General features: G+C 41.2%; 1 protein-coding gene across 2 annotated transcripts in view; it reads left to right on the forward strand.

Moving 5' to 3' along the window:
* The first annotated feature begins 3,428 nt into the window (after positions 1-3,428).
* Positions 3,429-25,283, forward strand: part of TBC1D19 (TBC1 domain family member 19) — a 107,065-nt gene continuing 85,210 nt past the window's right edge. Inside the window, exons 1-2 of one of the 2 annotated variants that reach the window (XM_040965834.1) lie at positions 3,429-3,614; positions 17,061-17,133. In XM_040965834.1, coding sequence (XP_040821768.1) covers positions 3,516-3,614; positions 17,061-17,133 — 172 coding nt within the window. In that variant the 5' untranslated portion in view covers positions 3,429-3,515. The remainder of the gene's footprint in view (positions 3,615-17,060; positions 17,134-25,283) is intronic. The other variant, XM_040965835.1, reaches the window with a different exon arrangement.

A 25,283-nucleotide genomic window follows, 5' to 3' on the forward strand; every position in this document is an offset into this window, starting at 1 on the left:
CTAACTTTGCAAAGGAAAGAGATTCAGTTAGCTCACAGATCAAGGTCATAGCTCTGATATCGTTCAGTGTGGGGATGATCTCATGGCAGATGGTAGGTGTGAGAATGTGTGTAAGAGGAAGACAACACATTCTCAGACAGGAAGCCAGAGAGCAATTCAGGTGTTGGACCTGCTCTTAGAATCAAATACCCTTGGGTCCCATGAGAGCCACCTCAATGCCTTTCAAGGGCTGGGTCCCCAGTGACTTCAGGACTTCCCACTGAGCCATCTCCAAATGTCTTCACATTAAGGACCCACACCCCAAAACATCTGCCCCTGAAAAACACACCCAACCCACATCAGTGAGGTTTCCCCCTGTAAGCTTTCTGTTGCACATGGAGACTACACAGTCCCTGGGATTATTAATGGATCCGGTATCCAGTCCTCCTCACTCATGTGCAGGAAAGAGAAACGAACTAGCTTGATCTGATACTCCACACAGTTTACAAAGGAGATAATATCCCAACTATGTGAAGTAGCAAAATCAGAAACTTTGTGGATCTGGAGGTTTGGCACCTTTTGGGTTTTGCTGTTTTGGTAGTACTGACAAGCAACACCCTCAAGAGAAGTTTTAGGACTTCAGCCATCATCGCATCAAGTCAAGCAGAAGATCATGGATAGTTTTTTTCCCCCTGATCCTGAGGATCTCTGGGGGTAGAGAAAGACTTTGAAAAGGGCTGAGGACTCATGCTAGTTGGTGAGGTGCAGCTGTCTGGTAATCGGTCATCCACTCCACACCAGCATGAGCTTGGTTTTTTTTTTTTTTAATCAAAGATAGTGAAGCCTGTGGCATTTGTGACACACACATAAATGCAAATACTCATTTTGTTTAGCCTGTATAAATTCCTGTCTACATATATCTCAACTTGCTCTGCAGACACAGTATGCCAAATGTTGGCATCTCTGACAGCCTCAGAAAGCAGCTTGCTTTGTAAGTGGTGGGGTTTATGAGAGCATACTCATGTGAATAAGGCAGAACTGTGTTCTAGGCCCCCCTGGAGTGTGCCTCTGTTTCCTGCTGGGCCAGGACAGTGTTTCTGCGGTGGGTCGCATTCCTGTTATAGATGCTACTGGTCACCAGGTTTCTTCCTACTTCTAGGTGAAGTCCAGCATTCTATGTGAAATAGATCAAAGCAAAACAGGTCTGAGGAAGGCAATGTTGGACCCACAGCACCCACGCATGCATTCTGGCCTAAAATTATGTCTATTCTAAACCCGAGAAAATCTTGCGGAGACATCCTTCACATGCTTTCCTTTGAGCTGTCTACAAAGCTACAGCAACCCAGATGAGAGGAGACCCTCCCAGCTATGTATCTATTAGAATAGCTTATGGTTTGCTCTGAAATGTCAGAGTTGGAGCACTTTCCCAATGTCCACCCACTCTGGGTACCAGAAGAGTTCCAAGGTAAAATTCTCCTCCCCTTCCATGGGACTGTAATGAGAATCTTCACATTTATTCTGTTTATTGTTGGATAATGACTTTAAAGTAATCAAATTTCCATATGCTTGGGTGGGAGGCTACAGGAGTCTTCCTACCAGCCCAGCTGTATGCATAGACTCTCATTGTCGCTTTGGGTCTCAGAAGTCTTGGAGAGCAGGGAAAACTCACTTGCCTCAGTCAACCTGAGTTGGGCTCCTTTGCACTCCTAGTCTGGAGCAGGTGTTCTGAAAAGTCTTGCTATAGAGGGCCCTGCGCGGTGGCGCAGTGGTTAAGGTCCTTGCCTTGCACTCCCCGGATCCCATATGGGCGCCGGTTCTATCCTGGCAGCCCCACTTCCCTTCCAGCTCCCTGCCTGTGGCCCAGGAAAGCAGTTGAGGATGGCCCAAAGCTTTGGGACCCTGTACCCACGTGGGAGACCCGGAAGAGGCTCCTGGCGTGCGCTCACTCAGGGAGTGAATCATCGGACGGAAGATCTTCCTCTCTGTCTCTCCTCTCTGTATATCCGCCTTTCCAATAAAAAATAATAAAAATAAATCTTAAAAAAAAAAGTCTTGCTATAGAAATGGAGAAACAGAGCAGAAGGCATTCTAGAATTTAATTTTACTCTAACACACGTGTTCTATGGGAGAAATAACTTTTTGAAAAAAAAATTATCTTTATTTGAAAGGCAGGGTTACCTAGAGAGAAGGAGAAAAAAAAAAAGAGAGATTTTCTGATTGCTTCTTCACTCCCCATGTGGCCACGATGGCCAGAGGTGGACTGGCCTGAAGCTGGGGCTTGGAGCACCTCCCAAGTCTCCTGTGCATGTGCAGGGACCCAAGAAACCAGGTCATGCTCTGCTGCTTTTCCAGGCACATTAGCAGGGAGCCTTTTGGAAGTGGAGCAGCCAGGATGAAAACTGCTGGGCACAGGGAATGTCGGTGCCACAGGAAGGGGATTACCATGCAGCACCACCACTATGGGTATCTGGTTTGGAATAATTTCAGAATGTTTTCTCAGAGTGCTAGTTTTGTTTTGCTTCAAACATACATAAATTGGAAATTAGTTCTTGATGGTACTCGTGAGGTTATTCTAACATATGTATTATTCCTTTTGGCTCTCTTGCAATTGACACCAACTTTTGGAGAATTCATTTAATTAGTTAAATCAGCAACTTTATAGCTCTCCTAATCATCTTTTATTTATTTCTTTGAAGGCAAGGGTTTCATTAAACATTGTAATTACTCAAAATGTTGAGCACTGAATGAAATATGAATGAATGAATGCATGGAAGATGGGGGGTCTGGAGGGTCTATTCCTCAAAGACTAGGACAACGTCCTGCTCATCCTTAACTCATCAGTGCATCCCAGAAAACCCATCAACATTGTTGCCTGGTCGATTTGTAGCTGTCTCGTTATTTCTGGCATAAGAGTCCACAGAACAGAAACGAGGGAAGATATGACAGCAAGAACACTGTGCAGTCTGGGTAACTTGGCGATTATTACCTCAGATAGTCATCACATCATCCTGTGAGCTGGGTATTATTTTACACAAGTGGGAACTGAGTGCTGAAGTGTAAGCACGTTGCCCAAGTTCACTCAGTCAGTGTCAATCTGACAATTCCTGGGTGTAATTGGCTGTAGTGCCCATAGCCATGTTTCTGCAGAGACTGGGAAGTGCCAAAAGGCACAATTGCGTGTACCGTAAAATACAAACAACAGTGACTTTAGCTTTTCTTTGTACAACAGAGGCGCTGTAGCTTTGAAGCAAAGAGTTTGTGTTCCCACCCCTCAACTACTGACTAGGCAGGAACAATAGACCGCCAAGCTTCCTCCCTGTCCCGGTTTCTTTGTCCCGGCGGAACGCAGGTGCTGAGGCCTCCGGGTGGCGAGGGGGACCGCAGAAGGCGGGACACACGCCCGGCAGTTGCCTGGTAACGCCCGCCGGAGGAGTGCCCGCATAGTAAGGTCCCGGACAAGTGTCACTTGGCTCCTGGCGGGGCCCGGCAGCCCGTTCTCTCGGCGCCCCCGCGGCGGGCGGGCAAGGACAGGGGAAATGTTGCAGGAGGAGTCGGACCTGTCTCTCATGATAGCGCAGATCGTTCAGAAGCTCAAGGGCTCCAATTTGTACGCTCAGCTGGAACGGCAGGCCTGGGTGAGTGCGGCCGGGTGGGCAGCGGGATGGCCCGGCTCCTTGTGCCCCGTGCTCACCGAACCTGCACTCGCCTCTGCTCCGGCCAGCTTCGCTGGGATGCACGGAACCGGCTCCTGGGCGGGCCTCGGGCGCGAGCCGCTCCTGAGGCAGGGTGGGGCGCACCACGCCCTTCTCAGGCCCGAGCAGCGCCGGGCTGGCTCATTCATTTGTCTGCCTTTGTAGGCATAGGCAGGTGTGCAGAACCCCAGCTCGGGAGCTTGGAGCACCCTTCCGCCGCTGTTTCCTCCAGAGGGTGGATTTGGGCCCCCAGGGGCGTCTTGCTTTTGCCTCAAAGCATGCCTTTCTCTGCTGTCCCCTCCCTGTCCTTCTGCCAGCCCCTTAGTGAGTAGTTTCTGGAATTCACTGAGTACTTTCTAGCATTTGCTAAGTGCTTCTAAGGAGCCAGGCACTGCGGATGTGCAGATTGGGAATGCGCTGCCTTCTTGGTGGATGTAAATGAAATCTTAAAGAGTATTTTTAACTTTTTGTGCCTGCTTCCCATCTCTTGACAGGGTCGTCTGTGGGTGTTTCAGTGATCCTGGCCCTTTTTATTGCTGAGTAATATTTCATTCTTGGCGTGGCGTGCACCCACTCACTGGTTGATGAACGTGGGAGTTATTTAGGGTTCAGAGTTAAAGGCATACATGCTGCTGCTAGAGATTTTTTGCTTGGATACTTATTTTCTTTTTTTCTGGGACCAGCATGTGGGGATGGAATCGCTGTGTTGTGTGTAAGTGTGTGTGTCATTCAATAAGAAACTGCCCAACTTTTCCAAACGGGCTGCATCAGTTTACATTCCTGCTAACAATTTAGGGGAGTCCCAGCTGTGTTGTGATTTTTAAAATGTATTAATGTTTTATTAACTAATGACATTCTTAGTAGGAGCATAACAATAGTTTATTGTAGTTTCCTTGCACAATTTTGCTGACTAATTATTTTGTGCCTATGAATTCTTTGGTTAAGTCCTCTATTACAACCTTGACCATTTAAAAATCGTATTGTTTTATTGTTAAGAAGTAAGGCTGTGTATAGGATAAAAGTCATTTGTCAGATATGTTGTCTTTTCTTATGTTTTAATGTCCCTGAGTCTGCCGAAGAGCAAGGAAGCTTTTTTACTGTTATTTATGAAATAAAAATATTGTATCGACTGGAAGGATGTAGAGGTACTCCCAGGCTCAGCTGTATTTTGTGCGGATGGGAACTGAGAGAGAGTGAACTGTGTCACCGGCAGAGTCCAAAGACCTGGAAAATGGGGAGCCATGTGGCAAGGTCCTGAGCGGCTGGAGAGCTTTGCCTCCTACCGTTGTGTCCTCAATTAAAAATGTGCTGCACATGTGCTTCTGTCAGTTCCCTATGACCGTGCTTTTCTTTTCCCTCTACCTAGAAACTATGTCTAATCCAAGGGCTTTAAAAAAAAGTCTATATTTATTCTAGAAGCTTCATGCTTTTTGATTCTCTACTTAGGGCTGGGATCTGTCTTGAGTCAGCTTGTGTTGATGGTAATGCCTGTGGATGGTGCGGTGTTTCCGGGACCTAGCTGGTGAAGAACCTATGCTCTACAAATTTTCTAACATTCTTGTTGAAAGTCAGTTATACACACACACACACACACACACACACACACACACACACACACACACACAGAGAGAATAATATAGATATGCATGCACTCACACACAATCTCCATTACTTTATTATATACCATTGTATCTTTTTTTTTGGTAACTTTTTAACGAGCTTTGGAATTTGATAGCTCTCCCACTTGGTTTCTCTTTTTCAAAATTGGTTCGGCTAGAGTAGGTCCTTTATTTTACCATATAAGTTTTAGATTCAATTTGTGATTGACTACGAAACTGAATGGAATTTGGGCTGTGATTATGTTGAATCTATGGATCAGTTTTGGGAAAACTGACATCGTAACAATGTTGAGATTTCTGCTCCATGAACATGGTTTACATTGTCACTTATTTTTATCTTCATTATTTTCTCTTGTCAGTGTTTTATAATTTCAGTGTACTTTCTAGAGATTTTTCTCGAATTATTTATTTATTTATTTATTTATTTATTTATTTATTTATTTATTTATTTTTAAATGTTAGGGCAGGGATACTACTGTCAGGAGAAATGAGATTAATATGAGGTGTATTCAGGGAATAACATGAGTTATTTATAATTGAAAGTCACAAGCCCAGCTACTTTTAATGGTCAGATTTTAGTCACGACCATAAACTTTTATTAATAAACATTGAACATGCAGTAACTTCAACTGGAAAACTGGGTTTAGGTAAGCAATAATAAATCTAGTAAGTTGGAGATTATTTGCTTTAAGATATAATTAGTTTCTAATGTCTTCAGAGGAAGAGTATTGTCTCTGAAATAGACTACTGAAAATAAAGCTACTAATTAATTTTAAGCAGCATATTTCTGGGCATAGGTAAGAGCCAGATGGATAAAGAACGCGGGAATGCTTGAGGTTGCTCCAGATGGTTAAAACGAAGCAGGCCTTCTTTGCACATCACCAAAGTCAAACAGAACTGGTGGATGAGATTAATTACTCTGTCAAGATACTGCTCAGAGGAGTCTCAGCAGGTGCTTCTCTTGAATGCTTTGCAGGGTTTTTAGGGATAGTGTGTTCCCATTATTAGAAATTATTTCCCTTTCACACAATTTCTAAGTATTTATTGTTAGTATATCTAAATATAATTTATATTGACTTATTTGTCACACATTCAATGAAATATCAGGATCTTGGTAAATTTACTGGTCACGGTATCTTTTTTGTACATCACTTGAGGTTTTCTAGGTCCTTGTGTCATATGCACGTGTGCTTGCTCTGTATTTCTTCTCCTTGCCTTTTTGTGCTGGACAGTACTTCCAGTGCATCTTTAAAAAACCACCAAACTGAGGAGGCTCTCTTCTAATGCTGATTCTATCTTTTTGAGAATTTTGTCTTGAGTGGATATTGAATTATGTTAAAGTCTTACATACATAGAGATGTATGCCTTTTATGTTCACAAATATTTTATTTGAAGGAAATAGAGATACATAGAAACAGAATTCTTCAACCTGCTGATTCACTCCCTAAGTACATACGACAGTTAGGGCCAGGCCAAACTGAAACCAGAAGCCAGAAACGTAATATGATCTTCCATGTACGTGACAGGGGCCCAAGTACTTCAACATGATGTGCATTGCTACCTGCTGCCTCCCATGATGCGCATTGCTACCTGCTGCCTTCCATGATGCACATTGGCATAAAACTAGAATTGAAAGCAGAGCTAGTGCTTGAACCCAGTCTCTCTGATATGGAATGCCATCTTTTCAGTGACTTAGCTGATGTGCTAAATGTCCACTCTTTAATTTTTCCTTTCAGTATGATGAGGTGGTGAATAACAATAGTTAACATTTGAATGCTACACCAGTTTTTCATTAGAGATTATTACTTGATTATGATATATCTTTTTAATGCTAATATTTTATTGAAGTTTATGACTATATTCATAAAAGATTAGTTTATGACTTTTAAAAGATTTATTTCTATTTGAAAGGCAGACTTACAGAGAAAAAAGACAGAAACATTTTCCATCTGCTAGTTTACTCTACAATGGTAGTAAATACAGGAGCTGGGCTGGGCTGAAACCTGGAGCCAGGAACTTCATTCAGCTTCCACATGTGGGTGCTGGGGCCCAAGGACCTGGGCCATCTTCGGCTGCTTTCCCTGGCCACAAGCAGGTAGCTGGATCAAAAGTGGAATAGCTGGAACATGAACTAGCATATGGGATGCTGATGTTTGCAGTTGGAGAATTAGCCTGTTGAGTCATGGGACCAGCTTCAATTTATAACTTTTAAAAGTATTTCTTTATATTTGAAAAGTAGAGCCTCTCTCCTCTCTCTCTCTCTCTCTCTCTCTCTCTCTCTCAGAGAGTAAGAATACCATCCATCTTTGTGGAATGTTGAAACTCTTCCAGAAAATTTTCTAATACTTGACCAAATGTTTGTGGGGCTTCTGTGAAGCCTTGTGGTAACACACTGCAACAGTATTGTTTCCTTCACTTCCAGGATTTTCCCACTTAGAAACACGATCCCTGCTTTCTTGGTCTAAGGTCTAAGCCCCCTCCCCACCCTACCAATGTTTTAATTCCACCACCTTAAGCCATTTGTGTTCAAATGGAATCTTACTAAGGAGAGTGTGAAAGACAATGAGCCTGAAAATTTGATTTCTAGCTCTAATCTTGTAGAAGTCTATAGGATCCATCAGATTTTTGTTTTCTTTTGTTTATTTATTTGTTTTTCCTGGAAAATTGGAGTATTGCATCATGACAAGCAAGGTTCTAGTAACTCATCTCTGATTAACCTCTCTATCACTTGCTATAATCCTTCTAGTTTTCAATAGAAATGGTATATTGTGTCTTCTACAAACTTGAGATTTTGAATTCTCCCCTGTCCACACTAGGAGATCAATCATTTTATTTTCATAGGGTTATTTGTTTTGGGGTCCAGCACGATAACTCAGTGGCTAAATCCTACCCCCTGTAAGTGCTGGCATCCCATATGAGTGCCAGTGTGTGTCCTGTGTGCTCCATTTCCTATCCCGGCTTCCTGCTTGTGGCCTTGGAATGCAGTAGAGAATGGTTGAAAGCCTGTACCTGTGTGGTGTACATGAAAGAAGCTCCTGGTTCTTGGTTTCAGATTGGCTCAGCTCCGGCCATTATGGCCATTAGAGGAGTGAACCAGCAAGTGGAAGAACTTTCTTTGTTTCTCCTTCTCTCTGTAAATTTATGTTTCCAGTAAAAAAAAATAAATCTCTATAACAAATAAGAGTTATTGATTTTAGTTGAACATCAGAATTAGAGAGAGAGAAAGGGAGAGAGGGAGAATAAGAGGGAAGGAGGAAGGGAGCTAGGGGGAGAGGAGAGAGAAAGGTGGGGAGAGCAGATTGAGATTGATCTTCCCATTGCTGGTTCATTCTCCAAATAGTCACAGTGGCCAGAACTGGCCCTGGTCTAGACTGGGAGCCAGAAGCTTTCTTCAGGTTTCCCATGTGAGTGCAGAGACCCAAGGTCTTATGCTATCCTCCACCTCTTTTCCTGCTATAAGCAGAGAGCTGGATTGGACATGGAGCATCTGAGACTCCAACCAGTGCCCATATGAGATGCTGGTGCCACAAGTGTAGTATTAGCTTACTTTGCCATCTCACTGGCCCTAAGGATCAATCTCTCCTTCCTCTTCCTCAAGTAGGATACCCATTAGCACTTTTATTCACCTATATCTGCTCTTAATCCTAAATATAATCTCACAATCAAGTCTTGGCTCAGGAGATTAATTCCTGACTTAGGTAAATATTGGAACCTGGAATTCCACCCCCCTTTATTTCCAAGATTTTCAGTTTCCTGATGATTTCTGTGCCCCTTGGTTGATACATCAAGAAAGAACAAACAATTCTAATGTCAACCAACAATGTTGTCTCTTCCCTTTCAGGTCCCATGAAGTTCATTGAAGTTTCCTGGTGGGATGCACTCAGAAGAGACCCCTGAATTACCTAATTATCAAACGCTGTGAAGGAGGGCTACCTTGTCTTCTTTCTTCCATTCTGTATCTATCTTTCCACACTTGTAACATGTCTTTACAGTTTAAGAACTCCCATCTATATTTACCCCTAACCATTTGATGAATTGGTATTTCCCCATCTTTTGCAAGGGGAATCTGGTGCAGTCTCTTTTTAACTACTCTTGTTCTTTTAAGATTTATTTATTTATTATTGGAAAGGTAGATTTACAAAGAGAAGGAGAGACAGGAAGAGCTTCCATCTTGCTGGTTCACTCCTCTAATGGCCATAATGGCCGGAGCTGAGCCAATCTGAAACCAAGAACCAGGAGCTTCTTTCAGGTACACCACACAGGTACAGGTGCCCAAGGCTTTGGACCATTCTCTGTTTTCCGAGGCCACAAGCAGGAAGCCAGAATGGGAAATGGAGTACACAGGACACACTGGCACTCATATGGGATGCCAGCACTTGCAGGGAGTAGAATTAGCCAATTGTGCTGGGCCCTGAACTGCTCTCCTTCTCCTTTGGAAATAAGGATTTTTGCTTTTTTTGTTTTTGTTTTTTCTTTTATGAGAATTTTTCTCTACTTGCCTTAATAGTTCCTCACCTGATTTCTCATTCTACCCATTAATCGTTTTATTATTTTGCCAGATGTTAATTGCAAAATTAACTTGCAAAAATCTTTGTCCCATTGAGTCTTCTGTATGCAGTCCAGATGATTTGGTCTCTAAGTCTCTTTAGACAGCAGAGGAAGTTCTTCTTTTTTCTATTGAATTTCAAAAACCTTAGATACCTTTGTGACTTTGGAGCAGACTCTGATTTCTTTCATTGTTCATTCTTGGGATCCTTTATTTATGCTCATCTCTGGGTTCCTCATCCTTCCACTCAGGATCAGCATTCATAAACTTTTGGCTCATAAGACCATTTGGGGAAAAGGTGTTCCCCTCTTCCCCCCAAATGGCCTTGACTGCGCTCCTAATTGCTTCCCTCCTCTCCTGTGAACAATACTTTATTATAGATCCCAGTTGATTTACTAGCCCCAGATGATCCTCTAGAAGTGGCTTTATTCTCTTTGAGATCTCTGACCTCAGCCTTGGTAAGGGCAGCATTAGCAAATTCAATTTTCTCCTCGTCCACTAGAACTTCCCCAAAAGGGAGCATGCTCCATGTTTGTTGTTTGTGAGGAGGGGAAGATAGAGGTTTTCTAGGTCCTTTTTCACAGTGTTGCACTGATTGTACTTCATGTGATTCTTCTGTTGCTCCTTGATTTGCTTGTCCTCCATCTTGATGGACATAGGGCTGGGCTGCATAAGGGATGCCAAGGCTTTAGCTGGGGACTTTCCTCCTCATTTTCAAGGGGAAAACAATGGCCAGCTCCTTTATCCAGCAGAGAAAATAATCCTTGTAAAGATGGGCTTTTATTGTTCACACAGAAAATGAAAACCTGGCACATCAAATCTTCATCTGAGTTAAACTTGGACCAAAAGACTGAGGATTCATAAATTGGGTCCATAGGCCAAATGTAACAGCCATACTTAATCATTTTTTGGTTTTCTTTGTTCAAGGCCTGTGGATCATTCCTCCCATCCCCAGGACAACATGTTCTCTCCAGTGGGCTATCTGGGGGGATGTCAGAGGGACCTTCTCACTTTCCCTAGGGCTGGAATTCTTACTTCCCATTTTTGAACCATATCTGTGTCTGAGTTTGCCTGTGTACTCAATTTCCCATAATGAAAATTTCTAGCACAGTGCCACAACATTTACTATCAGCTCAACCCCTTGTAGTGGAGGTTTCTTTGTCCATCTCTAGTCATTTTCCTCATGGAAGAATGAAATCTTGAATTGGGAATCTGCATTCACTTTATATCTAGGATGGATCTCAGGCACATGCCCTCAATCCCTAAAATACCTGACCACCAAAACAGTACTTATATGTTTCCTGCCCTGATTCATGAACAAGTTTGCCTGGTTGCCATGGTATTGCCTTTTCTTTTGTGTCTTCCAAATAATAGATTTGAGCTTTTCTGTGGGGTTTGCAGGCAGGCTGGGCATCCAGACAGAGCATGCCACCCAAAATCAGGGTGGATATTTCTCCCACTCAGCTGGAGTCCCACTTCCCACTTCATGCAGGCATACAGATCCTGGTTGTGTCCCCCGCCATCCACTTATGAGTTGGACTCAAACTCAGGAAGTACAATGAGAGCTTTATTGTTGGTCTTATAAGATCTAGTGTCTTATGAGCAGGCACACCAGGAGGAATTAAGTGTAAGAGTTCCTGTCTTAGTACACAGATGTTCCCCTCTAAACCCCAAGTCCTCATGGGCTAAATAATGTATACACCTTATTTACAAAGTTACCTTCCTTCCTTCTCTGTGCTTTAATTTCGTGTTGTGGGTTGGCTGCTCCATAGTATCTTATTTGCCTATTGAGTTTCCTAGATCTGCAAGTAGGCTAATAATAATGTTCCTTACTGTGTTTGAAAACAGACCACCAGGCACTCTTTTTTTTTGAATAGGAAGATCAAGTTTTAGCATTGTACAATACAGTAAAATGACTATCATTAGAAATAATTTATTGTATATTTCACTTAGAAGAGAGGATTTGGATATGGTCCATGTTTGATGTGACAGAAGTGCTAATTACCTAGGTTTGATTGATGCACATTGTATACAAGTGTTGAGATGTCATTGATCTCTTTAAATATGCACAGTTTACAATAAATATATTCATACAATAAGCTTTTGCCTTTAATCTATATTATCAAATTTATTGACATAAAATTATTTATGTAATTCCCTATTTTGTTTGCAGTTTCTGTAGGATTTGTAGTGATAACTCTTCTTTCATTTTTGATGTTATATTCAGCATTTATTTATATTTTGTTAACTAGTCTGGATAGAAAACTACCATTTTTTAAAATCTTTTCAAAGAACTGTTTCTTATTTTCTTTGTTTTTCTGTTCTTAAGCTCTATGAGTTTTTTCTTAATTTTCCTTCTTGTTTTGATTTTAACTTTCATTTTTTAAGCATTTAGGTATAACTTTAGATTACTGACTTGAGACCTTTGTTTTCCTCTTGTAACAGATGCTATAAATTTTCATCCATGTACTGTTTTAGCTATTCCTCATGAATTATGTTCTACAGGGATACTTCAACTATTTGTAGAAAATGGAACTAAAATAAGCTTATTTTGTTGCAGAAATGTGAAAATCATGCAATTTTTTTTCATAATGTACATTTCTGGGAATTTTTTTGAAGACCTTTTGTATTTTCATTCAAAAAGTTTCCTATGAGTTGTTTCTAAATGTGCTATTTAGTTACTGACTTTTAGAAGATGTTGCAGATCTCTTCTCTGATTAATGTCTAGTTCAGTTCGACCGTGGTGAAGCATGTATTGTCCATTATTTAAGTTCTCTTAAGGGATTGTATTCTTTTATGGTCCAGACTGCTCTCTTACTGATGAGTGTTCCAGGTGTACTTGACAAGCAAGGTCCTCTGATGCTGTGATTCTTTAAGTTGCAGTTAGGTTCTGCAGGTTGTGGTTTTGTTCAGCATCCTGTATCCTTGCTGAGTGTGGAGAGTGTATCACCACTGTCATAGAGCAGGCCAGATTTTGGATTTACTATTGCATTCATTACATTATATTCATTCATTACATTCTGTAGTGGTAGCTTTTGCTCTTACTTTGCTCCTAAAGTAGGGATTGCCATCCTGGAGAGTTTTTCTCAGTGATTCTGATCTCAGCTTCTGACAGTTTCTGATTGCTTGTTCTTTATTTTTTTAAATATTTTTTATGGATTACATTGCATTATGTGACACTGTCTCATAGGCTCTGGGATTCCCCCAACCCCTCCCCATCCCCTCCCTCCATGGTGGATTCCTCCACCTTATTGTAGTATTTACAGTTCAAATTCAGTCAAGATTCTTGCAAGTCATTGCAAGCATAGAGTCCAGCATCTTTTTGTCCAGATAAATTCAACGGTTTCTTGCGGAGACCAGCTCTGGTCTGAAAGCAGAGCTGGCAGAATATCATCCCAATCAATTAAAAGCCACAACATAACATCAACATCAATTTACAACATTATGGGATTGTTCTTTATTTTTTAAAAAAGATTTATTTATTTTTATTGGAAAGCCAGATATACAGAGAGGAGGAGAGACAGAGAGGAAGATCTTCCGTCTGATGATTTACTCCCCAAGTGACTTCAATGGCTGATGCTGATGCTGTGCCAATCCGAAGCCAAGAGCCAGGAACTCCCTTCTGGGTCTCCCATGTGGGTGCAGGGTCCCAAGGCTTTGTGCCATCCTCAGCTGCTTTCCCAGATCACAAGCAAGGAACTGGATGGGAAGTGGGGGCTGCTGGGATTAGAACCAGCGCCCATATGGGATCTCGGAGCACCCAAGGCGAGGACCTTACCTGCTACACTATTGTGCCAGACCCTGCTTACTTGTTCTTTACAAGCAGATCTCTTTGCATGCTCTTGTCCCTTTTATAGCAGTAGTGTATTGTTAACTGGTCTTAGGTTCATGTTGGGTATATGAATTTTCTATTTGCTTTCTCAGATATGTGCCTTTCTTTTTTTCAATTTTTATTTTTATGATAAAGTTCCTTGACTTATAGATTTCTCCTTCAACTTTCTACATTTAACATCCCCACCCCCTACATTTTTATAATACATTGTGTTTTTATTTCCCCCTACATTATTTTAATAGTGTGATCCTTCAGCAACAGTCACAAGTCCATCATTCTTCTATTTAAATATATTGTCACATTATAGGTATAGATAATGGTAGGTAGTCCATCACCTTGTGTTCTTGTTGATATAAGGCAACCTTCACTCAAAATACAAGATTAATAGATATTTGGTAAACATGCATATACACATATTCATCTAGAGGTACTGTATACATGAGACTTATCATATTGGCAAGGGAAGTTACCTTGCAGTATGCATCTCTACTGAAGAAAAGATGGACTCCCAACAAAACTGTTAAAGGCATCTTGACAATAGGATCCTGGACTCCCTATCATTGTCTATTCCTGCAGTGTCATGTGCCTTTCTTGACAGTTCCTTCCCCTTCTCCTTTTGGTGTTCAAATGCTGTCTTGTATCTTTGGCAGGTACTGGTAATGGAGGTATATTTGCTCTTCTCCCGTGGTTAGGCTACCTTTTGCTTTGTGTTGGCGCAGAATCCTGGGCCCCAGACAATTTTTATGTATTTGTGAGTCAGAAAACATTGTAAATATCATGCCTTAAGAAGCATTGAATTGCTTCTTTGTGTTTTGAATGGGAGGCTTTATGCACCCTCTCACAGTGGTTAAGACCTTTACCCTGCGGCAGAAGACCTTAGCTGTGATCTCAGAATGTCCTTTATACTTTTCCTGCATTGGCTGCTTATCCCTTCTTGCATCCCTGTGCTTCAAAAGGGTGATCTGTCAGCAGCTTCCTGTCTTCCTCCAATTGTTTTTGTGCGCACCTGGTGGAGACTTCTGCAAGCAAGCATGCAAATTAATGTGAACTCCTCTTGTATTTTGTGCTTGCAGCTCTTCCAAACTGACAGCCCATAGCTAGTCTCTAACAGTCAAGGTTTTAAGTGTATTTTTTCTTAACCTCTTTGTATAGTAGCCTTATTTGCCTGTTTTCAGTTTTGCTAATTTGTTCTTCCTGTTTCTCTCTTGTCAACAACTGGGACGGTATTATCTCTTCCATTTTGCGATCACTTTTTCTTACCTCTTCATTGTCAAGGCAATCACTGCTCAGAGAGCCTACAATGGCAGCACACCCCACTCACACAGTCACAAGAGCAACCAAATGATCTTCCCAGTCCTCCGTATGATCACAGAACCCTCTGCAATGGCCTACCCCAAGTCTCCAGGAAGTCCCAAGCCTCTTAAGCCAAACATAGACACAGGGATTGCTTGGAGATCTAGCTACACTTCATGACTTGTTGTGTGGTTACAGAATTCCCGCAGACATAGCATGCAGGGTTCCCTAAGACCCAGAGGCCAGGAGATCTACTCTTAGCCTAGTGAGACAGAAGTGGCAACAGGGAGAGCCATATAGTCCCAGATTCAGGTGCTTGTTAATGCTTTTCTTTAGCAGTTCTAGTACAGATGCCAGTGATGTAAAGGGGGAGGAGAGTGCCTCACAAGCTTAAGTAGATGTCCCTTTCCCTACCAGTCCTGCAGGCCACTCCAGTTCAGTGCTGTGCTTTGAATTACCCTGCAGAGAGAAATCCCTAGTTACAGTTACAAGAACTGCGATGGCCTTCCCTTGCCTTAAGATAGAGCTTCCTTCTTTTTATTTCCCTAGGCCCAGTCTGGGTGGGATGGAGAGTGTGTGCTGAGTTCATGGGGTTATGTTGGCACCTGGTCCCACATTACTGTTTGGGGCTGGACTTGAAGTCCATGTGTGCTGCAAGATCAGGCAATATCACCAAAGCCAGGGACTGTTACAGTCACTGTCTGATACTGATTCTCACACTTGTAGGGGTGGATCAGATGAGAACAGCCCAACTTTTCACTGCTGAGTATGGTGCTTCTCAGAGGGAAGGATGGGATTAAATTAAGACAGCTTGCCTCCTCCAAACCTAGTTTGTCCTTTTCCAAACCAGTGAACCCCCACAGTGAGATAGAAGTCCATAGGTGGCTGTGGGAGTTTTTCCTGGCTGGAACTGCAAGTGGTGGGACAGAGAGGTGTGTGCCACCTTGACTGTGGAACAATAGTATGATTGCAATTCGCTGCACCATGCTGCCTGCAGCAATGTCTCCATCTTCTCTGTTTTTGATACACACACTTTTCACTGTTCTTCACTTATTCAATGAAAACTTACATCAGTCAGATCCCTGGAAAAGTGGCCCTTCTTTTATTCTTTTCATTCCACGGTAGCTGAAGTTAGGGTGACTATGCCCTACTCAGCCATCTTGGATCCCAGACTGGTGCTTTGAATAGTGAATCATTTTTGCAGGTCTACAGATCTGGAAACTGGCTTCTTCCATTCAAGTTGATTGCTATCAAGTGTTTTTTATTTATTCTGGAAGTTGTTTAAAAGAAAAGGACATTGTTTGCCAAATAAATTTTTGTTGAGGAATAGTTAATGCCAGGGTAATACTTGAGATGCAAAAATGTCCTTGTGCTTGAGTTTACATTTTACTCAGAAAGATAAGTAGGTGAGCTAAAAATCACATTGCAATCTACTAAGTGTTATAAGGCAGGGATATGGTGCTCTCTCTTTGCCAGGAACATTGGGAAAGGAGGTGATATTTGAGGGCTTTTGGGAAGCTAATGTTTGCTAGTGAGTACTTCCATTTGCGGAAACAACGTGAACACAAGTGTGGAGCCTAAAATCAGTGAATTTAATTCATTGTGACTAGACAATTGGGTTGTGTGAGGAGGTGGTGCGAGAAAACAGGGTGGTGTTTGCTGGGTGGAGCAGCAGAACACAAATCTGTAAAGATGAGTTGGTGCATATTGTGAAAGTCCACACATGCCCTGTTGAGAAATTTAGACTGTGATGTATTAAGTATATATGCTATTTATGCTAAATATGCTATTATAGTAGCAGAGTTATAAAAGCTGAATATCTTTTATACTTACAACCTCACATAAAAATGTAAAGCAGTCATAAACTACAAGCTCTTGTATTTTTAGCACGTCTCAGTGTTTAATCACAAATCCTGTATTTTAAGAATAGGTGGAAATTCTCTTTTATGGTTCTGTTCTGGATAATTCAAATAATGCTGTCTGTCCTCACAGGAGTGCACTTGGATACTCCTTTGAAAAAATTTCATTAGCATTATATATCAACCCAAATGATTTTTTGACCTCTTTTTTTCCTTTCTTTTCTTTTTTTTTTTAATTAGGCCTGTCTTCAGAGACCTGAGATTAAACTTGAATCACTAAAAGAAGATATTAAGGAATTCTTTAAAATATCAGGTTTGTATTTTTCTCTCTAATTCCTTATGGCAAAAATAAGGATATCTTTTATTCCTAGGATCTTAAGGCAAAACAATGTCTTATTCCAGCCCTTCAGTTACTCTTTCAGGATTGTGAGAACTGTAGTTGAGTAAGTTTCTATGTGGGGAACACTGGAACTAGCAGATATCCCAGTAAAATGACGCAAGCATTCAGAAACACTATAGGAATGAGGCATCTGCATTAATCTTCAATACTGTTATCTTTAAGTTCAGTATACAGCTTCAAGTATTCAGTATCTCCTTATTTGTGTAACTTGTCCTTTTATTTTCTCTTTTAGCTCTTTTTCTTCCACTTTTTGTCTACCTCCTTTCTATTTTTTTCAAAAATAAACCAGAAAGAAAGTCCTATTTTTGTCTTTCAAGAGCGAGAAGAACAGTTCCCCATTCCAACCTCTGCAATTGGGACCCAAGACATTAAATGGTAGCCCAAGTAAAATCAGTGACTCAACACCTGAGCCGACTGGTCAGCCTGGTGGTTACTCATGATAGTTGCTTCCGTTGTTCAATGCTCTTCTCACTGGTCGTTGTAACTAATTACTTTCGTCTGTCCTTGTCAGATGACTGTTTCTTGCCGTTCCCTTGGTACATATTCTCATAGCATTAATTACTCTGCCATTTGTTTCACCTAAGGCTAGGTTGCTGTTCATCTGGCATCTGGAGCCTGGCTAGGAAAAGGTTTTCAACAGATGATGCATATCAGTCAGTAGCACATTCCTACCACAATTGGTCTTGAGATAGTCAAGGGAGGAAGGGGCCTAAAAGATCAAAGAAGAAGGAAAGAATAGATTCCCACTACACCTGAAGGCAGAACTCCCTTGATTAGCATAGGATCAAAAGGGGAGTTAGTACCCTTGATTAGCATAGGATCAAAAGGGGGAGTTAACACTCTTGATTAACATATTGCCACAGGACGCAGCCCTAACAGCGATAATAGCTCTTTGGCTAAAAACGGCACTAGCAACATTAGCTTCTAAGTTCCTATTGACGTTTAACAGTAACTCCGCAGAGGCAGGCAATGCCTAAATAGATTACAGAATTCTCAGTGGGGTTGTCTGGTGTCCATGCAAAGGGAGGCAGAGCCACATTCAGGTGTTGTAGAGACATCCGCCAGGCCTTGCCACACAGCGGGAAGTTCCTTGCAACCTTGCCTGCAATGGAGCCACGCTCTTCACACCTTCCTGTCTTCCACCCCCATCACACGGACTCCAGCATCTCCCCCTTTCCTATTATTAAGTTGGAGGGTGCGGAGTTCTCTGCGAGTGGCTTGAATTGTGGAGCTTAAACGTTGGAAGATGACTGGGCCAAAAAACAATACAAAAAGGAGAATAATTAGTGTGATCCCCAAATTTATAAAAAATGAGTAGGAGGTCTTATCGGAAATAAAAGATGAAAGAGATTGCAAGAAATGGTTAGTAACGCCTCCTGCAGAGAGAGCCTGAAGGTGAGAGTGAGAGATGGCAGAAATCTAGGCATGTAATTCCTGAATGCTAAGGCTAGTGGATGTGTCATTCCATACACCTTGGAGATGAGTCTTAACATTACTCCAAGGGACATGCAAGTCATTATAAGGAAGGGGAGTGACACAAATCCATTTGTAAATACTATGGCAAGTGGTACCAAATCTGGTTTTTAAGTGTTGAATTTCATTGCCAATATAAATATCTGCTTCTTCTAATGCACCAATCTTGACCTCTAAATCTATCAACACTTTCCTATGAACTTATTGCACCAGCTGTAAGAGGTCCAGTAAGGGTAACAAATGCAGTCAGGCCCAAATATAAACCACAAAGCATGGACAAAGTTGTTGAAAACAATTCCAAAGCATAAAGATCAGCATCATACCATGGTTCAGTCAAATTTACAGTTAACATTACATATAAGGACCTTCTCAAGACACCAAAAGTACCAGGCATAAGGTTAGAATTAAGACAATTAGTGACAACACACTTAGTACAAGTTACAGTGTATACAGAGCCATCTCAGAAAAGCGAGAGGGAGCTTAAGGCTCCATCTTGTAAGGGAGGAATGTTACTTATCAGCAGTCCTTTTGGAAGTAGCTTGAGTCCTGCGCGGGGATGTCTTCGGTGGCTGAGGGTGGTCAGCAGATGTACATGTGACGTGTCCTCATGGCAGGTGTTGATCTTCTGCGCATACTTGGCCTTTAAAACAGTTCCAGGTGGAAGTGTCCATTGACCTCAGCAAGGGTAGCACTGAGGCTAGTGGAACTCTTTCTGTTGTTTTGGCCAGAGGGAAGCAAGAAGGAGAGACAGCACCAGGGTTCCTCCTGGGACCTAGGTCACTACTCTTCCTCTGGGCCTCTAGGAAATTGGGCTGTAAAGGCAGTCTTTGGGATGTCAGGTTTATAAGTTAGCCATACCTATGTAAATTCTGGAGATCTACCTGTATATTCTGAGAGGCCTTTTGGAGTTTCAGAGAGGAAGTAGAAGAGAAGTGAAGAGAAAGCTAATCACTCTTAGTAACAACATCAGGTGAAAACTATTAAATAATAAATTTAAAATAAAGATACTGGTTTAAATAGCACATTGAAAAGGCAGTGAGAATATACCATGAGTAACCTGGTTATTAAGTTAACTTGAGCACAAACGTATGGATGACTTAAAACATTTTCAATGACAGTCTGAGGCTTAAATTATGTGAGCCAAAAGCAACCTTAATTTAGGAAAAAGCAATAAAATAGTTTCAGTAATGATCTAAGATCTTAGACATTTTGAAATTATAAATTGGTTAGAATAACCTGTTGTTTGTAGTATAATAAGTTTGCATGGTTATTCAGATGGTTTCTCATCTGATCTCAAGGAACATTGAGACCAAACAGTAAAACACACACACATTCACTCCCTTTTTTTTTTTTTTTCTTAACTATAGAGGACTGTAAGAGTATAATTTCAAACAATTTTAACAAAAAGACATACAGCAAGACAGACATAGGTGGCCACCACACTCATTCAATTTTAAATAGCTAATGAGGGTCTCATATGGACCCTGACTCAAGAAGTTGTGTTGTATCCAGCCCTCTTGAGTCCCAGATGAGGATGAGTACTCAAAACAAGCAAATTTGGATGATGATGTAACTGTATATAGGCAGAGGTCAGCACAAATCCTGCGAGCCAGGAAGCCAGGACTGGCAGTGGGGCCGTGTCAAGCATCACGGTGGCCTCCCCAGACTACCAAGCCAGGCTCCAGAACACAGGATGGCTACTACCCTCTGACTGAGGCCTCCAAAATGTTACAAAATGCACGACAGATCATGTCAGATACATTTAGGATTTACTGAGGTGACTTTATAAACCAAGCTTGGTGATAGCAGTACTTATTAAAAAATTAGTAAGCAGAAAAGTCAACAATGATAACTCGGTCTGAATTGAAACCTGAGAGGAAAAAAAATTGGTCATTATCGAAGACCCTGATTTTAGTTATCTTAGCAATATAAATTAACCCAAGAGATATGCAGTCAACAGCCTAGACATATTTGCAAAACTGTAAACATTTATCCTTATCTGGCTTTTTGTTGTTAAGCATTACCTGTCCTGGAACTTTTGGAAATACAAAAATTTGAATTAGACTTCTGTAAATAAAAAAAAATTTTTTTGTAGTATATATTGATGACAAAATTTTACCCCACTTGGCATCTGACAGTATCTTTAATACAATCCAAATACCTACTCAGTTGTATCTACTAAGTAAAACTTTTGAATTTTTAAAATGCATAAGGGATGTCAAGATTTATAACATCTAGTTGAAATAGAATCTCTTCATAAAACACAATATAGATGAGATGTAATTATTGGCATTAAGTGATCACTTTAAATACCTATAAAATAAGTACATAACTTTTATCAATCTGAAGCAATGTGAACATACTGAAAGGCAGAAAACACAAAGATCACTTCAACATAGAATCTTATATGCTGAGACACTTCAACACAGTCAGGTCTGGAGTTCACTGGAGCTAACTAGAAGGAGGTAATCATTAATTAGATAAAAACAATTAAGAGGAGATGTTATAATAATATGTGCTTTCAAAACTTTGTTGTAATAACAGAGGATCAGACTTTAATTCCATGAAGCAATAATGAACATTTTAGAAAACGCTGCAAACAGTATTTTAAAGTCGATATATTTAAATATAAAGACTAGCAGATAAAAGCATGGGTGCATCCCATACCTGGAAAAAAATTTAACAATGGATTAGATGTTACTTTGATTCCAATTTATGTTTGGTGTAAATGTTACACTTTTAAAGGAATGTCTTAAACAATACCTTAAGAGTTATATTCATAAAATTCAAAAATTCAATATAAAGATTCAATAGAGTTAAAAAAGAGATGTTAATTATGAGAAAACATTATTTATAAAGTACAAGATGTTAGATATTTTTCTGTGGACCCAGGTTAGTTTATCTCCTACCCTGCTGTTTTTGGCTAAAAAAGGTTGGAGGTGGTAGGCTTGACAAAGGAAAAAAAAGTAAAAGGTCCTGGAGAAACTGCATCTGTGGGCTGAGTATCCTAACAGAGAGGAGGGGGAGGAGGTCAGGGAGTGATTGTACCTGCTGGAGAGAAGAGAGTTTAACCCTGAAGTTGCTGGACAGGAGGAGGAACTTCAGTAGAGGATGCTTGCCGCTGCAAAATGTAAATTGGGCAAGGATGCCTAATCAGTCGATCTGGAATCCACATCAGCAAGTCCGTGACCTGTGGAAAAATGAAAGCATTCCCTCCTCCAAATTTTAAGAGGAAATTGGGTTCTTTCCATTGGTCAGTAAGGATATTTTCAAAATCTATGATTAGAGAAACTATTTTGTTAGATGACCCATCTGTAAAGACTAAAGAAGCAGGTTAAGGAAACAAAAAAGGGTTAAAAACAAAGGAGTTAAGGAACAAATCTTTTGAAATATAACCGGATGACTTTTAACAAGGAGATTTTTAGTTAAATGGTATGAAATTGTACCCACAAGGGTTAAGAATGCTATTTGTCATGTCTCATCCTTGGATATTAGATAACTAAGCTGTTAAGAGCTATAAGGAATAATTATTTAATTTACATCTTTGCAAAAAGGCTCCTATTCCTATGATATCTCTTAATAATTAAGGTGGAGACCAAAGCACAATAAGGAGTAATAACCTTTTTATACATGGAAAGGAGATGCAGCCACTCTAAAGACCCTTGTTGTCACAAGCATCCAGTTGGGGTATGAACAGTAGGTAGTATAATTAATTGCCAAGGAAGATACCAACTTTTAATTAGCATTTCCATAATCAATATCAGGTTTTAAGTCTGTTACTCTTCTATAGGCACAGCATGGGTAAAATATTGCTGTCTTTTAAACCTCTGATTGTTTAGGGCCTGAGACCGGCCCCACCAGGAGTTTCCTGACAACAGGCGCTGGCCATCATGATCAATTTTAGATTTACATTTACATACTTTTGCCCAATGTACACCTCTGTGACATTTAGAATTTATCTTAGGGCATTGATCCTTAACAGTATTAGTGCCACATTTTTGAGCTAAAAGAGATGCTGCTCTGCATTGTTTTGGGAGGTGGCTAGGTTTCCCACAGTTAGAACACTTAGCATTCATTTGCTTCTGAATAGCAGTGGTTTGAAACCTTGCAAGGTGAGTAGGGTGTTTGAAAGTCCCCATGTTACCACAGGCTTTTAGATAACCAGATTCCCTTTTGGGTATTTGATTTCCTACATTCTTTCCATGTATGTCCCAATTTGCCACAATTATGACATTTAGATCTATTTTGCTTTAAACCATTGCTTAATGCAGCACTCATCATTTTAGTTTTATATCTTTCAGAGACAATATCCATACATGTCCTCATTACTTGGGGGGCCCAGGACAGGGCCCATCTCTCGTTTCCCTGCATCTCATCCTGTACAGACTGTTTACTCAATTTAGATCGACTGCGAGGCAATAGAACTGTCCCATTCTTGTGGAATTTAGACTGACAAGCCTTTTGCCAATGAAATCCCTTCTCACACCGTGGACAGACAGTGCGAGGAATATTTAAATTGGATTTAGGAGTGTCCCTATAAGTTTTTTCCTGTTTGAAATTTTGGGATGAGTTTCTGGCAGGACAGCTGTGGCTGAAATGCCCTACTCCACCACAAGAATAGCAATTGTTTCTTTTTCTATTTCTTTGATTGCCTCTTATGTTCTTTAAAATCTGAGTAGCAGTTTGACCTTGAAGAGCTGCAGGGATCGTTAACGCTTGCATGTAAGATGGAGTTACCTCAGCACAAGCTCGAACATAGTCTGACAAATCTCCTGTCCTTCTCACTGGCTGAATTAAGGTTTGGCAAGTTGGAGTAGCATTCTCAAAAGCTAGCTGTTTAACTATGAGATCTGTAGCTGTATTGTTAATTACTGTCCGGCTCACGGCCTCGGTGAGTCTAGCTACAAAATCTGCAAAAGGCTCCTCAGGCTTCTGCTTAACATTTACAAAACCTGGAGACTTTTGATCTGGAGATGGCAGGCGTCTCCACGCTCCCATTGCCAGGGAGGAGATAAGCTGTAATGTCTCCTTAGGCAGAGTAAGTTGTTCTGAAACGCCAAGATGAGTGCCCTGTCCTAAAAGCATGTCTAAGGTAAAAGAAAGTTTGCCATGCCTCACAGATCTCTGAGACTTTACTTCTGCTTTAGCTAATTCCTCATATTCCATTTTCCACAAAAGGAAGTTTCCGCCAGTGAGGCAAGCCTTAGCAACCTGAAACCAATCATAAGGAGTCATCCACTTTGCTGCTAGGCTCTCCACTATTGCCATAGTGTACGGGGAGTTTGGCCCGTAGTCAGAGACAGCATGCTTTAGTTCTTTAATAAGCTTATGAGGCAACGGTTCCCATTCAGGTTCATCGCATTCATAGACAACAGGAAAACAGAAAAAATCACCTTCCTTATGTGCCTGCTGCATTGCCCCATTAAAGCCAATCTTTGCTGGATCTGGTCTAGGTGGAAGGGGCTCACAAGGCTTAGCAGAATACCTTGAAGGCTTATCATCAACAGCAGGAGACCTATTATCATGTAACTCAGCCATTTGCCCCTTTTCACAATCTCTAACTCCTGATCTAAATATTTCTGGTTTTAAAAAATCTTCTTCCTCATCTGTTAAACTTCCATGATCAGTTTTACAATATTTTACATTATCTTCAGGACAGACACTTTCCATTGAGCTATAACTAAGGCCTAAGCTTCCCTTCTGAGGATCAAGAAGGGGAGTATGTTCTCCCTGCTGAGCTGAAGGCGCGGGATAAGGCTCAGGTCCCACATCTAGTGCCTGCCGTAAAACATTCCAAATGGCATATGCAGAGGATGGCATGCCCACTCGTCCATTACTCCGATACCACCTTTTCATATCATTCCCTACCTGGTCCCATGTGTTTAATTCTAAAGTGCCCTGCTCAATAAACCATGGGCTAACTTTTTGTACAAATTGTAAAAATTCTAATAATTGCTTCTTGCTAACTTTAATGCCCTTCCTATGTAAGGTATGTTTAATAATATCAGCATATAAACTTCTTTCACTAGAATCGCTCTGGCCCATTTTTACAGCACAGAGGGTACACAACTTCTCAATATAAGTTCTGACTATTCACCCCTCCTAACCTGACCTTCTGTCAGGGGGCCTGCAGCACCCTGGGTGAAGTCCTATCCACGCCGCAAAGAGAAAGAAAAGACCTACCTTCGTCGAGTCCCTGTTCAGGCGCCACTTGCCGGAGTCCAGCTCCAGCTGAGTTCGGAGCTCGCGAAGGGTGCGTGAATGAGGCGCAAAGAAAGAGACGGACCACTAGAAACTCTTGACCATCGTGGACCACGCACAAAAGCTGTCCGCTTTATTTATACAAAATCAGTCAAACTCTGGCTCAGGCTTTTTACGTCACGCTCAAGCGGGGGTTTCTAAAGATAACTCTGCCATTTGTTTCACCTAAGGCTAGGTTGCTGTTCATCTGGCATCTGGAGCCTGGCTAGGAAAAGGTTTTCAACAGATGATGCATATCAGTCAGTAGCACATTCCTACCACAATTGGTCTTGAGATAGTCAAGGGAGGAAGGGGCCTAAAAGATCAAAGAAGAAGGAAAGAATAGATTC

The sequence above is a fragment of the Ochotona curzoniae genome, unplaced genomic scaffold, assembly GCF_017591425.1.
Source record: "Ochotona curzoniae isolate NIBS_2020 unplaced genomic scaffold, NIBS_Ocur_1.0 scaffold_4505, whole genome shotgun sequence".
Classification (NCBI taxonomy): Eukaryota; Metazoa; Chordata; class Mammalia; order Lagomorpha; family Ochotonidae; genus Ochotona; species Ochotona curzoniae.